The 14,207-nt window shown below is 40.2% G+C and overlaps 1 protein-coding gene across 1 annotated transcript in view; it reads left to right on the forward strand.

Moving 5' to 3' along the window:
- AMPH (amphiphysin) overlaps window positions 1–14,207 on the forward strand; it is a 169,325-nt gene that overhangs the window by 96,305 nt on the left and 58,813 nt on the right. Inside the window, exons 3-4 of the mRNA XM_077811013.1 lie at window positions 1,853–1,907; window positions 11,072–11,166. Coding sequence (XP_077667139.1) covers window positions 1,853–1,907; window positions 11,072–11,166 — 150 coding nt within the window. The remainder of the gene's footprint in view (window positions 1–1,852; window positions 1,908–11,071; window positions 11,167–14,207) is intronic.

A 14,207-nucleotide genomic window follows, 5' to 3' on the forward strand; every position in this document is an offset into this window, starting at 1 on the left:
AGAAACCATGAATGGGAACTGAATTGTCCTCTTACTAGACAGGTTGTCCTTCCAGAACTGGGTTGAGACCTGGTGGTGGAGTGAAATCGGAGGAAGTGCACAGCTCCTCTTTCTCTGCTAAAAGCAGAGGACAAACTCCCCTCCTCTCTCTGGCTTGGGTAAGTAGTGTGGCCCATAGCTCCCACTCCTCCTTGATACTGTGATGGCAACTTCCCCACCAGTTTCAATCTAGAGGCAGTATGGAAAATTGTGCATTTGTAGCCACCCATATTGCCCAATTCTGCTGAAAACAAACAACTTTAATCTGCATGGCTCCCACTCCAACAGTACATTTATTTATTTCCTTTTTAAATGAATGTAATGCTCCTAGGTGTGTGACCCTTTTCAGTGAGAATAATTTGTATTAAAACGTGTATTTATCTAATCTGACAAAATCACAAGAGACACTTATCCCAGCTATTTATGTGCCCCTTACCTGAGCACTATAGGCACCTAAGGGCGGATCCTCAATGGGTGTGAAGTGTCATAGTACCACTGATTTCATTGTACACCAGCTGAGATCCCTCCTCCCCCGAATGTTCAGATAGCTCCCAAGAGAGGCGCCTAACTTTCATATTAAAAACATGATTAAAGCTCAGAACACACAACTGATGCTTCATTTAGGCAGTGCTCAGACATACAGGAGAAAATATGACCGCAAGCTAATATTCTTAAACAATAGCTTCAAAAGAACTATTTAAAGGATATTAGACAGTAATATACATTTAAGATTTTCCTAATTCTGCAGAATATGAAAAGCATCCTAAAGAACAGCTTTTTGGATCTAAAATATGCTTAAGGGCACTAAAATATGACAGATTTTTGTAAATACGCCACTGAAGTGTGAAGCATGAACTGTGTTACAATCACTGCTAAAGTACACCCAGTCAGTATTCTTACGTATGGTCTTTGGGATTCTCAAAGGATATTGATAATAGATAAAGATCCCTTTGATGTAGTTGCAAAGGAAACAGTTAAGATTTCAGAGCAGACTGTAGGATTTTATTGCCAAAGTATTTTTCTTAAGATTGCTTTGTCCTTTTGGAACGATATTAAGTTTCCAGTAACATTTCTGTGGTTATTTAGTGCCACAATGGCACTAAAATTTTCTGAAAAATTGCTAATAGTGCAATAACGATTGAGAAGACCTTTAGAAAAAAATTAAAGGGTAAAATTATTATTTTTTTTTTTTACAATAGCCAATAAAAAACTTCTAAATTTATTTTTGAAATCCCTTTGCCAAACTATTATGAGATTTACAGTTGGTGGCCAGATCTTCAACTGGTATAAATTGGCGTAGTTCCATTGACTTCAAGAGCAGGTGGTGATTATGGGATTTTAATTAATTACATGTTCATCATTGTTAGGGAAAAGATAGGATATCATACATGTCAATCAGACCTTGGCTTTGAAATATGTGATTCTTACTAATTGGAATTCTTCTTTGTGTGGAGCACAAGGGCTATGCCCCAATTAAAACCTCAAATTATAGTTTAAGTAGCACATAAGATTTATACGAGCCAACATCTGCTTGTGTGTATTCATGTACACACATCCAAAAAGAGGGTGTATGTAATGTTTAGAATGAGTCATAATGTGGCATCATCTGATGGATATTTTCTGAAATTGGTTTTTATTGCTAATTAAGCTTTAGAGGCACTTTCAGTTATTTTAAATGACTGTTATATGTATGTATTTTAAAGCACATGAGACGATGTGGGGAAATGCCCATTCTGGAGGTACGTGGATTTTGCTCAGCTACGTTCTGGATATACAACCTCTATTTTCATGTCGTTTTTTTTTTTTTTTTCAGGCGGAAGGTTCCAGGCTCCAGAGAGAGCTAAGAGGATATTTAGCTGCCATCAAAGGTAATTTTTTAACAGGCTTAATATTTGTGTTTATTTTTTTAACAGTTTTTGTAAAAAGATCCCCAAACAAATAGGAAAGGAGTATTCCTTTTCTTTTTACGGATACAGACTAACACGGCTGCTACTCTCAAACAAATAGGCTGTTTTGAAATAATTTTAAATACTCAATGGGGAAATCAGTGTGTAATTGTGTGGCTTGTCCAACAGACCAGGTCAATGAGAGAGCATTTTTCTCATCATGGTGCCTCATTTCTGATTTGTCATCTTGCATAGACATTGTGGTCTAAGCTCTGAATTTCAAAATGTGTGACCCCTCATTACATACGTGCAGCCTTGCACACATTTTTCCCATGCTAGTCCTTATACAGACAAGTGATGTATTTCACATGCACAAACTCCCATTTGAGCACGCAGAACAAGCAAAAACAGGGCTTGCATTCTGTGACTCACCTTCACAAATGACAGTGTCCCAAAAATATTATGCCCAAATAGAGGCCACTGGTGAACATGCTACCACTTGTGAACGCTGCACTTGACCTCTGCAGCCATAATGCCTGAAGACCTTTCTGCTCAGGCAGTGGATCCCTTCCTCTCAATCCCGGTCAGTCTGACTCAGGCTCTAAGTCTTTGCATTGAGGTTTATCACACCTTTCTGACTGTCAGGTGCATAATACATGATTTTTTCTTTGGTAGATGAAAGATAATTTCCTCTTTTTGGGATCAAAGTTGTTTTCTATGTTCTCCGCAGAAGTTCACTGCACATCAGCCAAACGTCGGGGATAAAGCAGAGTTGTTTAAATCCTAGTGGACATGTAAATCTAACTGACTGAACACAGTTATTCCCTGCAGAGAGGTGTCTGTTTTGTAATAATCTCTTCTAGAAAACCTTTGAAGCCTGATTCTTGGGGGATAGCAAAAGAAGTAGGCCATTAGAGAGATGGTGATGGTTTCCTGATTCTTTATCCGGCCCCATCCCCAGGATGCTCTAACATGGACCAGTTAGCAACAGTGCTCAAAGAATGTCTTGTTGCAGTTACTGCAAGTCATAACAAAGTTTCAGAGGACATGGATATGCTAGGAAATTCTTGCTGATGAGCCATTCTTTTTACTCCGATATTGTGATTCTCAAGTTATTATTTACCATTTATTGTTTGTATAATTGTGCAAGGCACTGTACAGAAAAGTCATATAATAGGCATGTGACATTCCTTGGTATCTAGATCAGAACAAACTATTTTACAGTTGGAAGGAATACGAATTCCTTTTGGCATTGCCTGGTGCTAGTATTGTATCCTCATTACTCAGACCCCTAGCATTACCAGCCATATATTTAGTGAGAGATTCTGATGCAGCTGCTTGTTAGCCAGGTCATCTTTCCTCAATGTAGGATGATTATTTTCATGGTGCTTTGATTTCTGTGCTGGTGACAACAATCCTCCTCTTCATCTCTATTTATTTTTTTAATGTTTTGCCACTTTATTTACTAAATTATTTAATGAAGACTACTCTTTGCACCGAATTTACTTTAACTTTACATGAAAGTTCTTGATTCGCTTTATCGGCAATACTAGTCTGTTTCTCGTCATGTTGCTTGCCATCTAAATTTGGTAATAAATGGAGCTCAAGAGACTTTCAATGTGATGAATGAAGTAAGTTTGGTGGCTCAGTACCTTCCCAGTGATCATCTCAAGAAAAGTGACATAATCACAACTTGTGGCAAATGGCATACTTGTTGGGAATCCTACTGAGCACAAAATGATCTTTTTTGCCAAGGCAGACATATAGCAGCTCTTGTTACAAATGTCATACAAAGGACTGTGATATTGAATATGTAAAGAGGAATTGCTGTAAATGTACTATACTAAGATTATGCAAAGAATAAACCTATTATTTCGTAAAGGTAACACCCCCCCATATTTACACTGGGCTAAATTGTGCCCGGGTTCTGAATGGCCACACAGGGCAATAAAGGGAAAGAATCCCTTCTTCCCTTGTTGGCCATACAACACTTTTATGTGGAGATTGTTCTGGGTGTGGGTGGGGAACACAGACTGCTCACCCAAAAGCGAGCAACTGAGCACAATGTGTAGTGAGTCAGGAGTAATCCCCTCCCTTCATCTCCCCCTCATTTCCTCCCCCCGCCACCATGCAGTACGCTCCTTCATCCGCAGAGAACAGGGAGTGCCAGAGGAATTGTACTTCAGAGAGATACCTGTGCCCTAATACTCCTCCCAGGGCTGTCGAGCTCTGTGTTGCCCTATGCTTGTAGCTGTGCTGAAAGGTTTAGATGAGCTCCTAGAAAAACCAGCAGAAGATTGTCCAGTCACCTCAGTGATGAGGAAACTGCTGAACATTCTTCAACCTAATGCCAAAATTTGCATTTGTTGAAACTGCAACATTCCAGCCCACACACGTATGAGTTGAGTATTCACTGCACAGCAAATAACAGATTAGTGTATAGTTCTTGAACTGGTCAGTGCCTCCACTGTAAACTGATGATGATATCTTGTAACTGACATTTGAGGCATATATGGGAATTCTGCTACTTTATCACAATTGCACTTGCTGAATAGTACAACTGTTCTTGAATTGTTAGTTCTTCAAGGCAGGTACTGTCTTTTTGTGTATTTTACTGTGCTGAACACATTGTTGGAATTCAACAAATAAATAATAAAACAAACAATTGTTACCTTTTAGTATAAGGACTTATACATAGGAGATAAGTCAGCACTTTCTAACCATATTAACAGAGAATGTATACCATAACTTGGCATATTTGAGGAAGGGACTGTCTTTTTTGTTCTGTGTTTGCACAGTGCCTAGCACAATGGGATTTTGGTCCGTGACTGAGGTTCCTAGATACTACAGTAATAGCAATAAATAATTAATAATTAGTCATACTTAGATGTGTTTCAACAGTCAGGAAATACTGTTAGTTGATGTGGTAGGCAGAAACAGAAGTTTGAAATTCTGAGCAGAATTACAGAGCCTGCATCAGTTGCTCTTTAATTATGGATACATTTTTGATGAGATGGCTGATATCCTTATCAGAACAGATTACACTGGTAGCTATTTTCAAAGATATAAGTACAGTAGACCAGCATCATGAGTCTCAGGAAGTAGACAAACTGAAACACTTAATCTCTAATTAAAAGGATTTTTCTCTTTTATTTGGCAGTAAGCTGTCATGGTATGAACTCTAGTAATAAACTTAATTTTACTCCATGAAATTGGAATCTCAGGATTCTAGAAGTTAAATGTGGAAAAGCCCTAGCAGATCATTGCATGCTTCAAACTATGTGTAGTCAAATGACTATCTTTGACCATTTTTTTTCATTCATTTTAATGTAAGAAGATCATTTCTGAATTTTAATAATGCACATTCCTAAAAGAAAAGAGTTTCTACAGAATTCATGCACCTCCCTGGGCTCTGTGGTGCTTCCTAAATCTCTTGGCTTTAGCCTATTCAGGCCCTTCTTGTCCCTCTATGGCTCTTGCTCTTTTCTGGTGACCATTGGAAGGAATAAGGTAATTGTGTTAAATATGTGTAGAATATTTATGAGATGCTAATAAGAGAATGCTACACCTCGCCTGCATTTCTGTATCATTCTGGCTACATTTCACTGCATCTATTCAACCTGTATTAGGACTGTCTTAGAGCAGAGGATTAAGGGAGTGGATAAAATTTCCCTGTTTACTATAGTTTTCATCTGATGGCTGGGGTCCTTCCTTCCCTCAAGCCTCTCTAGTATCAAGTGCCTTCAGGGCTCTCTGGGGGTTTTTATCTCTGAGCTCTTCAAAAGCCACAGAGTTGTAGTTGGCTTTAATCAATTTTGGGTTTAATGGTCCTGATTTTTAAATAAATCCTAAATCAACTTCCCTTTTTGTACCCCTAAATTATTTGCAAGGTACACAAAGGCATGTAGATGTTTACCTGCAGTTATTTGCGGATGCAAATTGACGGAGTCAAGCCCTGTCTCTTTGATCTGGCATGGAAATGACAGCTGGCCTTCAGAAGAGCTGTAGGAAAGCTCACACATTCTGTGGCTGACATATGAGCTCCTATCACACACATACCCAAAACATAAATTACTTAAAGTTAGTCACTTCATTTCTTAGAATTTGTCTTTTGGATAAGACTTACTAATGAACTCAGATAATTCCTCTGAGAACCTCCTTGGAAAAAAACCCTCCCCTCTTGAGTAATAAAATACTAGGAGCCAGGCCGGATTGTTCAGCTCAAGCCACAGGTACGGAAATTTCTCATAGATTGAGTGGGGATCTCCATTTGGAACACAAGAAGGTCAGCCCCAGAATGTGTCGATCACAAGGGAGCAACTGGAGTTAAGGGCCCACCACACACATACAGCAACCCTGTTCCTCTGAACCCTAGCCATGGCTTTCTGCTGGCTTTGGACTCCCTGGCAGCCTGTTTTCATGGATGCTGTGCCATTAGGGATTCTGATTCCCTGCTGCCCCTGGAAACACCCATCAGTGGGAGCATCACATCTTGGAAGATCTCCACTTCTTCAGGCTTTTATAATGTTTAAAGCAAATTACTCAGAGTAGGTAGGGGCAGACTTGTTCCCTCCCATGCCTGGCCTGCTGCTTTCAGGCTTGCCCTTCTCCATGTGTGGATCCCTAATCTTGCTAAGAGCCCTTGCAAGATCCATGGAAGGTGGCTCTTCTGCATGGAAAGAGGGAGTCGATTTCATCCATGTGAAGTTTTCAGGGGAAAGATACAAACCTCAAGACCTGGATTATTTACCACAGATTTTACTAAGTAACTCAATTATTTCATCATGACTAGTGATTAAAAAGTAAGTGATCCAATTACCAAGAACAAGCAATTGATATTAAATATGAATTGTTAACCATTCATCATTGCTACAAATTATTTTACCATTCCTCAGAACTTAAATGGTTTTTTAAAAGTAATTTATCTTTCTCATGACAGCAGTTAAGAGACAGCACACAGCCTAGGAAAGGCACTAATCTTCTTAATTTCAGTATTGAAAAAACACATAAGAGTTATCAGTATCTGAAAAATATTGAATGTGAATAGAAATAAATAATCCCTGGACATTGTGAGTTCATGCTGAGACAGATGTGTACACACATACAAATGGGAAGCCACAAGCTGAAAGCCTAGCCATAGATCATTGTACATGTATACATACACATATGAAGAATATAGCAATAAATATAACATAAAAACTATAGTCAGGAGGCAAGAATCATAGTCACAAGGCCAAATTTAGCCCTAAGGTACAACTCCCATTATCTCAGGTTACATCTGAATTTGGTCTATGGGGTCTACAGCAATATGGGGAAAGAACAGATTATTGGGTATTGATAAAAATATTATGTTTGCACTTTTCTGGTGTATTTTTGATACAGGCCAAGCAAGATAAAGAGTCCTTTTCATTTTTTAAAAACAGACGTATAATTAGGATCTGCAACATTTAGATAATATTTGTCCTTTCTACTACTGCATTAGTGGAAAAAAAAATGACTGGCTTGGAAAGAATGAGAATGTGTGGTCAGTTTTGTGTGTATTAATCCACGATACTCATAGGTTATGTTCTCACTTATTTATCTATTTAGTCATTTTAATAATTGATGCCTTGTGTGATAGCTGCATGTTCAGGGTTGGTTTTCATTTTTTTTTTTTCAGGTTTTACAAATAATGAATGTTGAATTTTGTTTGTTTGCTATTTCCTTCGTGTGTGTGTGTGTGTATATATATATGCTTATTTTTATTGTTTTTATATAAAATGTTTAAAAGAAAGTATCTGTCAATCGAGATCTTATACCCAGCACTGATTTTTGTTTGCACAGTATCTTATCTGTGGCTGAGTTGAATGTAAGCAGCAGATAGATATAAAGAGAAGGGCTTTGTTGGCAGGAACATATGTTGGGGGTGTAATACGCAGTGTGCTCAAGGGCACAAGAGCAGAAGAATGATGATTCAGAGTAGATCAAAGTGTGAGTAAGGATGTCTGAACCTCCCTGACGTGCATTTTTATTGAGTGAATGGTCAGAACGCAGTATTCCTAAAAGCAACAATGCTGCTTTGTTTCTTTTTTTTATTGGCTGAATTAATTTGTGGCAGTTGAAAGAGGATTTGAAATAGAGCTCTACTAAAAGATTTGAAAATCCTCTTCATTTTGTTTGGTAAATTCTAAATCACGTTTTAAAAAAAATCAGTAATACCTTTTTAAGGTCCAGTGATGCATTATTCCTAGCAAGGATCAGGTAGCCATATCTAGAGAGGGGAGTGAATTCCAGCAGAGGAAGGGAAATCTTCCGTAAGCCCTTACCATCAATTTAAACACTCTGGGCTAGATTGTGGCATTAAATAATCGTCCTTCATTGGGAGTGATGCAGCACGCCCAGTTGGAGCATTGTGAGGCATTGTACACAGTGTCTCCTGTTGCTCTGGGGAAGCACACAGACACTGCACTATCTTTAAAGTGAGTGCAGTGAAAGTGCCACTCTGCATTCAGCCAGCTCCACAGGGGTGGGATGAGGCTTGATCCTGCTCTCTCCCCTTCCTTGCCCTCCTACCCTCTTCCACACAAACCCCTATTAGCACTCAGAGCCCTGAGGTGCTCAAGCATTCCTTGGTCCCAGCCTGCTCATAGTGGCAAGACACCCATGGATTTAATAGTGCAAGATTGAATGCAAGAACTCCCATTGTGCTTGACCCTTGTGCCCCTCCTTCCTTTAAGTTTCCATGCAGAGGCCAGAAAAGAGAAATCTTAATTTTTTTCTTTTCTACATAGAAAATCATTTTTGTAAACAGAAAAGTACTTTGTTTTACTTTTAATGTCCCGTGTGTTTTTCAAAGAGTGGGCAATGAGTGGGAGGGTCGCTGAGCAGGTCACAAAATACCTTCCTTGGAGTATTTGAACAGGGGTTTCAGGCTATTCCAGATTTTGGGGGTAACGTCTCTATTTCTTTCCAGGGAAAATAGAAATTTCACTGCTATTCCAAAATTCAGTCAATTAAGGGTTTATTCTAAAGCTTACACTAGAGATATTTCCAAGGCAGAGCAGATGTGCTGTTGCAAACAAAGATTTTGGCTGGCAATTTTTTTGTAATTGAAAAGCTGGACTTTTTTCAACCATTCCATTTTGTTGTCATTGGAATTCAGCTCTTTTCAGCAGGTTTTATGTAAAAGTTTAAATAAAGTTTGGCTGTAATTTTAAAACAAGAAAGCTATAATGTTGGCCTGACCCTTATGGGTATCTCAGGAAGGGTCAGATCACTTCTGCAGATAGAGCCAGGATTTCATCCACTATTAAAATCAACAGCAACACTCCCATCTACTTCAGTCAGACCAGTTGGTCTGGGTTTGATTCTCCTCTCACAGGTTTAGACTGATGTTACCTGTGCTCACTTCAGTGGAGTTACTACTTACTTACATCAATGTAAGTGAGAGGAAAGCAGACATTTTGTATATTAGAGTGATTAGACTAAGCTAGACCATTTTATCTTCTCACCAGTAATAACCAACGGTTCAAAGGAGGGCATAAGAATCTCATTGTTACAATCTGGCACAGTACCTCTCAGTATGACCAGCAGTCTGTTGCGAGTGGACTCCATCACTGGGCCCCATGTGCTTTCAAGCCAGCTGGGTCTGGACAGAATTATGGCCACTGTTTCTAGCTTTGGGTTTGTTAGGCACGTTTCCAGGCTCAGACTCTTTGTCTGATCCTTTCCATGGGACTGCAATGCAACTACCCTAGACCCTGAAACCTGTGCCTCAAACCACCCAAGCTCCCAACTATCAGTCATGTACGCAAGCTCCCCTAGAGCTCTGCTGAGGCTGTGGTCTCTCTGTCCGTGAAGGGGTTAAACAAGTATTTCAATGTGGCAAGAAAGCAAGGAACACAGGTTTAGCAAAAGAATTTCTTAACCAAAGTCACTTTACTCTTAAAAGCTCTCAAGACTTACAGATTTTTAAAATGACAAAAGGTCTTGGGATGCTGCCTACCCCAGTCTGATCTCACCCCTTCTGCGAGTCAGTGTTTCAGGCTGGGTAGAGTCTCTCCTGCACATCCTGCTTAAGTGTTACAGTGGCTGGCCTCTTGCACACAGCAGCATGCTCTCTTGAACAGTGTCTCTGCCTGCTTGCCTGTGCTCCCCTGGCATGCTTCAGTCCCATCCCCCATTCATGCTGGCACCACCTGCATAGAAAAACGTTGTTCCATGGGGGTGAGCCAGGAGCTGAGAGCATTCAAAGTTGATAGCTACAGATCGCCATTTTGTTGGCTTCTCAGTGACAGTCCTTCAAGTTTTCAAGTGATTTTCCTGGGCAGAGCCACAATCTGAATGGGCAGAGCAGCTGTCTGAATGTAATTCAATACACTGCCTTGGGCCAGTTTAGAAGCCTGTTCAGCACATAATACAAAATGGAGTTCATAATTGTGTACAAAGATACCCTACTCTGTCACACTCATAACAGACTATAAAGGACATTTCTTGTTAACTCCAGGTAGTTAGTAGCTGGTTTATACCTTGAACACAAGGTTTATTTTTTGTTTAAACTCTTTGAAAGCTACATTCTTACCATACCAACAAGCATTATATACAGGGCCCTACCAATTTCATGGCTGCGAAAAACGTGTCTCAGACCATGAAATAAGCCCTTCCCCATGAAATCTGAGCACCCCAGCTCGGGGCTCCCAGCTGCGAGCTCCGGCCACTGTCGGGGAGGAGATCATCTCTGGGTGCCTCCACGTGCTGCAGGAAGCTCTGGGGCTGGGCAGCCGCCTTAGAGGCTCTTGCAGCCAGAGGAGGCTTGTGGAGGTGGGCTCCTAGCTGTGAGTTGTAGCCAGGCTAGGGGAGGACAGGACTTGTCCTTACCCGGACTGGCCACTCTCGGGGGGGGGCAAGGGAGGTCAGTCCTTTCTCTGGGTACCTTTTGGGTTGGAACCCTCACAGTTACAACACCATGAAATTTTAGATGTTCACATCTGAAAATGTGAAATAGACCAATTTAAAAACCCTCTGGCCATGAAATTGATCAAAATGGACCATGAATTTGGTAGGGTCCTATTTATATAGAAGGAGGAAAATGTGGAAGTAAATAAAGATTTGACCCACTATTCCCTGTGTTGTGTAGAATAATATATTGTTTTTCTACAAAATCCTAGGCATGCAAGAAGCCTCTAAGAAGCTTACAGAGTCTCTTCATGAAGTGTACGAACCCGAATGGTATGGCCGGGAAGATGTGAAAATGGTTGGAGAGGTAAGAGATGTGAATGTGAAGAAACATGGTTGAGAATATATTAATCTGAACCAAAGAATGGAAATATTAAACTTAAGTCACTGAGTTGCTCATTTACTGTACTAATGTATTGGTGCAGAATGTAATTGTAAGATTCCTAGAGAGCATCTCATGGTAATCAGAAAACACTCCATGAACCATATTTACAAAACACAGCAATAGTGGAAAAGTGTGTTCTTAAAATAATTATTTTTAAAATAAAAATGTGGTTGACATTCTAAACCATTATGCATAATTGCCTTTACTCTCCTCTCACACATGCTCATTGAAAACCCAGGTAATTCTATTAACTTCATTAATTTGGAGTTATTCCAGAATTACTTCAGTGTACCGGAGGTGAAAGCAGATTCAGGCTCAATAACAGATGCCTCGCAGTAGCTTGTCAAATAACTTATATGCACGTTTATAAGATTTAGAATGTTCATGATCATCCCGAAGTATTTCATAATAATGGTAGGACTAATTATAAGAGAGAATACCTGACTGCATACTGACTGCTCTCTATCCAGAATCTGTTCTTGTTTACAGTGGTGCAAGACTGGAGTAACTCCACTGAACCGTTACTCCAGATTTATAACATTGTGAGAGTAGAATATGACCCTTTTATCTTTGGACCAAGCCTGGTGGTGGTGGTGTTTTTATTGAATTTCTTTAGGGTGTAATAAATATTAGAGGCCAAATTAGGACCTAGTGTAAGCCGGTTTAAATCCCATGGAAGTCTATAAGCAAATTTATTGATGATGAGGGTGTAAGCTGGTCAGAAAATGATGTAAATTATAATCAAATGTAATTTGTACTGATCTGGCATTAAGTGTAGGAGCTGTAGCAGGAAAAACAAATACAAAATCTCCTATTAATTGCTTTTCTTGCTATTCTCCTCCCACCTTGCTCGCTGCCAATGGAATACAAGTTACATTTGTGTTGTAAACACACACAGTGCCAAATTAGTATAAGTTATACTACTTCACTGCTTATACCCACTTAAATTTATTGTCTGAACAACTTACATCTGACATATAACTTATATTACCAGTTACATCATTGCTAATTTTGGACTTGGGTACAGAATCTTATTTCATAAATGCTATTGTAAATACAAAATATTACCACTGATTCCAGAAGAGTTGCGAAGCAGGGGACTACAGCTCTCATCAGTCCCCCATCCCACTGCATTTCCATTTCCCCTGGCCAGGTAAGGAGAAAGATCCTGAACCAAGAGCTGTCTGGCCTCTGCTGGGAGGCAGTAGCCACATGGCAAGAAGGGAACTGCAGAGAAGCTGAATTCAGAGCAGATTCCTCAAGAACTGCATACATAGCTGCATGTGGAACAGATTGTGGCTGCTAATATTACAGCCAGGTGCAGATTAGTATGGTATGCATAAGGAACAGCAGCAGCTGGGCAGGAAGCCAGTGCAGAAGGGTCTCAATGACGGACACTGACTGAGACTAGTCTGCAAGCTCCTATTTGCTTGAATGGAAACTGAACTGGAGACAGCACCTCAGGCACTAGGAATGGAGAGCCCAGTGTCTCAGTTGGACTGCCCCAGGATCCTGAATAAGAACCACTATTGCTCACTTTGAACTGTTACTGTTTAAGCCTCTATAACTAGGGTATTTGCAACCATTTCCTTGCCTACTAGCCCTGTAAAATACCTGTTCACTTAGCCATGGGTCTGAGTGGTTATTGAATCCCACGAGGGCTAGCACCTACAAGGCCTAGATGCTGAAGCACCTGCAATGCCTGCCTCTACATCATGGTGCACCTGGCATGCCACTGGAACCTTAGGGATTCGGTGTAGTCCTGTCATGAGAAACCCCAGTAATTTACACTGGTGTCAGCGATGGGATTCCAAAAGGCAAAGTTGGCTGGCAGGATGTAAAGGGCAGGAGCCAGAGGCACGAGGGCTACTTGGTGGGTAGAAATGAACAACCGTGATGATCTAAGTTTTCCCCTGAGCTCCAATAATGGAAATAGGTAGGGAAGTGCAGTGGAGAGAGGGTGATGTGAGTTGTTGTCCTGTGCTTAGCAGATCCATCACACGCTGGTGTAGATCCAAAGTATTCCCGCTGATTTAAGAGGAATGATCTTGGAGTCACAATAGTTTACCTGAGAACACAGCTGGGTCTTGGTCTCTGTTACATACAGGAAGAATCTTCTATCTCCCCACCTGTGTGAATATGGTCTCAATCAGGGTAACACATGACACACTATAGTTTCTACAGCTGAGTCTTTTCCAATTTAATCTGAAGTTTGGATGTGATGTTATAGATTTATGCAGTGCTGAAAAGAGTTTAGGAGAATATGCTTACCTTGTCAAGTCCACAGGCAATTATTCCTAAATTGTTCCATCTAAATGATCTTGATCTTTATGTGAGCAGAGAAGGTGATTTGAGGCACTAATCATTTATTTAGCAAGTGCTATTCAGTCCCATTAGCTTTTTTGAAAATCTCCAAGATTTTAATTTATCTAAAATGTGTCACTGCAAATTATTTTCAAATGCCAATGTACCATAATTGCTATTGCTTGCTATGATCTAATGCTTTGCTGCTTTTTACACAACTGTAATTAAATCGTGTTAATAAATATGGACTTTTTAAAGTGTGATGGATTATTAATGGAGTATTCTTCATTAGAGTCTTCAACTAAGATAGGAAATAGATGAAATAAATTCTGGCATTGTGTGTCATCCTGCATTTACAATAAGTCTGCCTTGTGGCACAGAATGAGTAAACAGTGTCACTAGAAAATAGCCTTCAGGACTGCTGCTTGGATCCTGTAGGGCAGTGGTTCTCACCTTTCCCATACCAGGAACCCCCCAAAACTTCCCCCTTATCTAGGTGAGATCTAGCTGGGGCCTCCCTCCCATTTGGAAAAATGAGAAGAACAAGGTGATTGTGAGCACCCCAACACCTGTTCAAATCCCAACGTTGGGAAACCAAGTCCCAGGAGACTTTCAGAAGGGCACTGATGTTTACCAGAAGCAGAACTTTGCCTTTCTCC

The sequence above is a fragment of the Eretmochelys imbricata genome, chromosome 2 (assembly GCF_965152235.1).
Source record: "Eretmochelys imbricata isolate rEreImb1 chromosome 2, rEreImb1.hap1, whole genome shotgun sequence".
NCBI lineage: Eukaryota > Metazoa > Chordata > Testudines > Cheloniidae > Eretmochelys > Eretmochelys imbricata.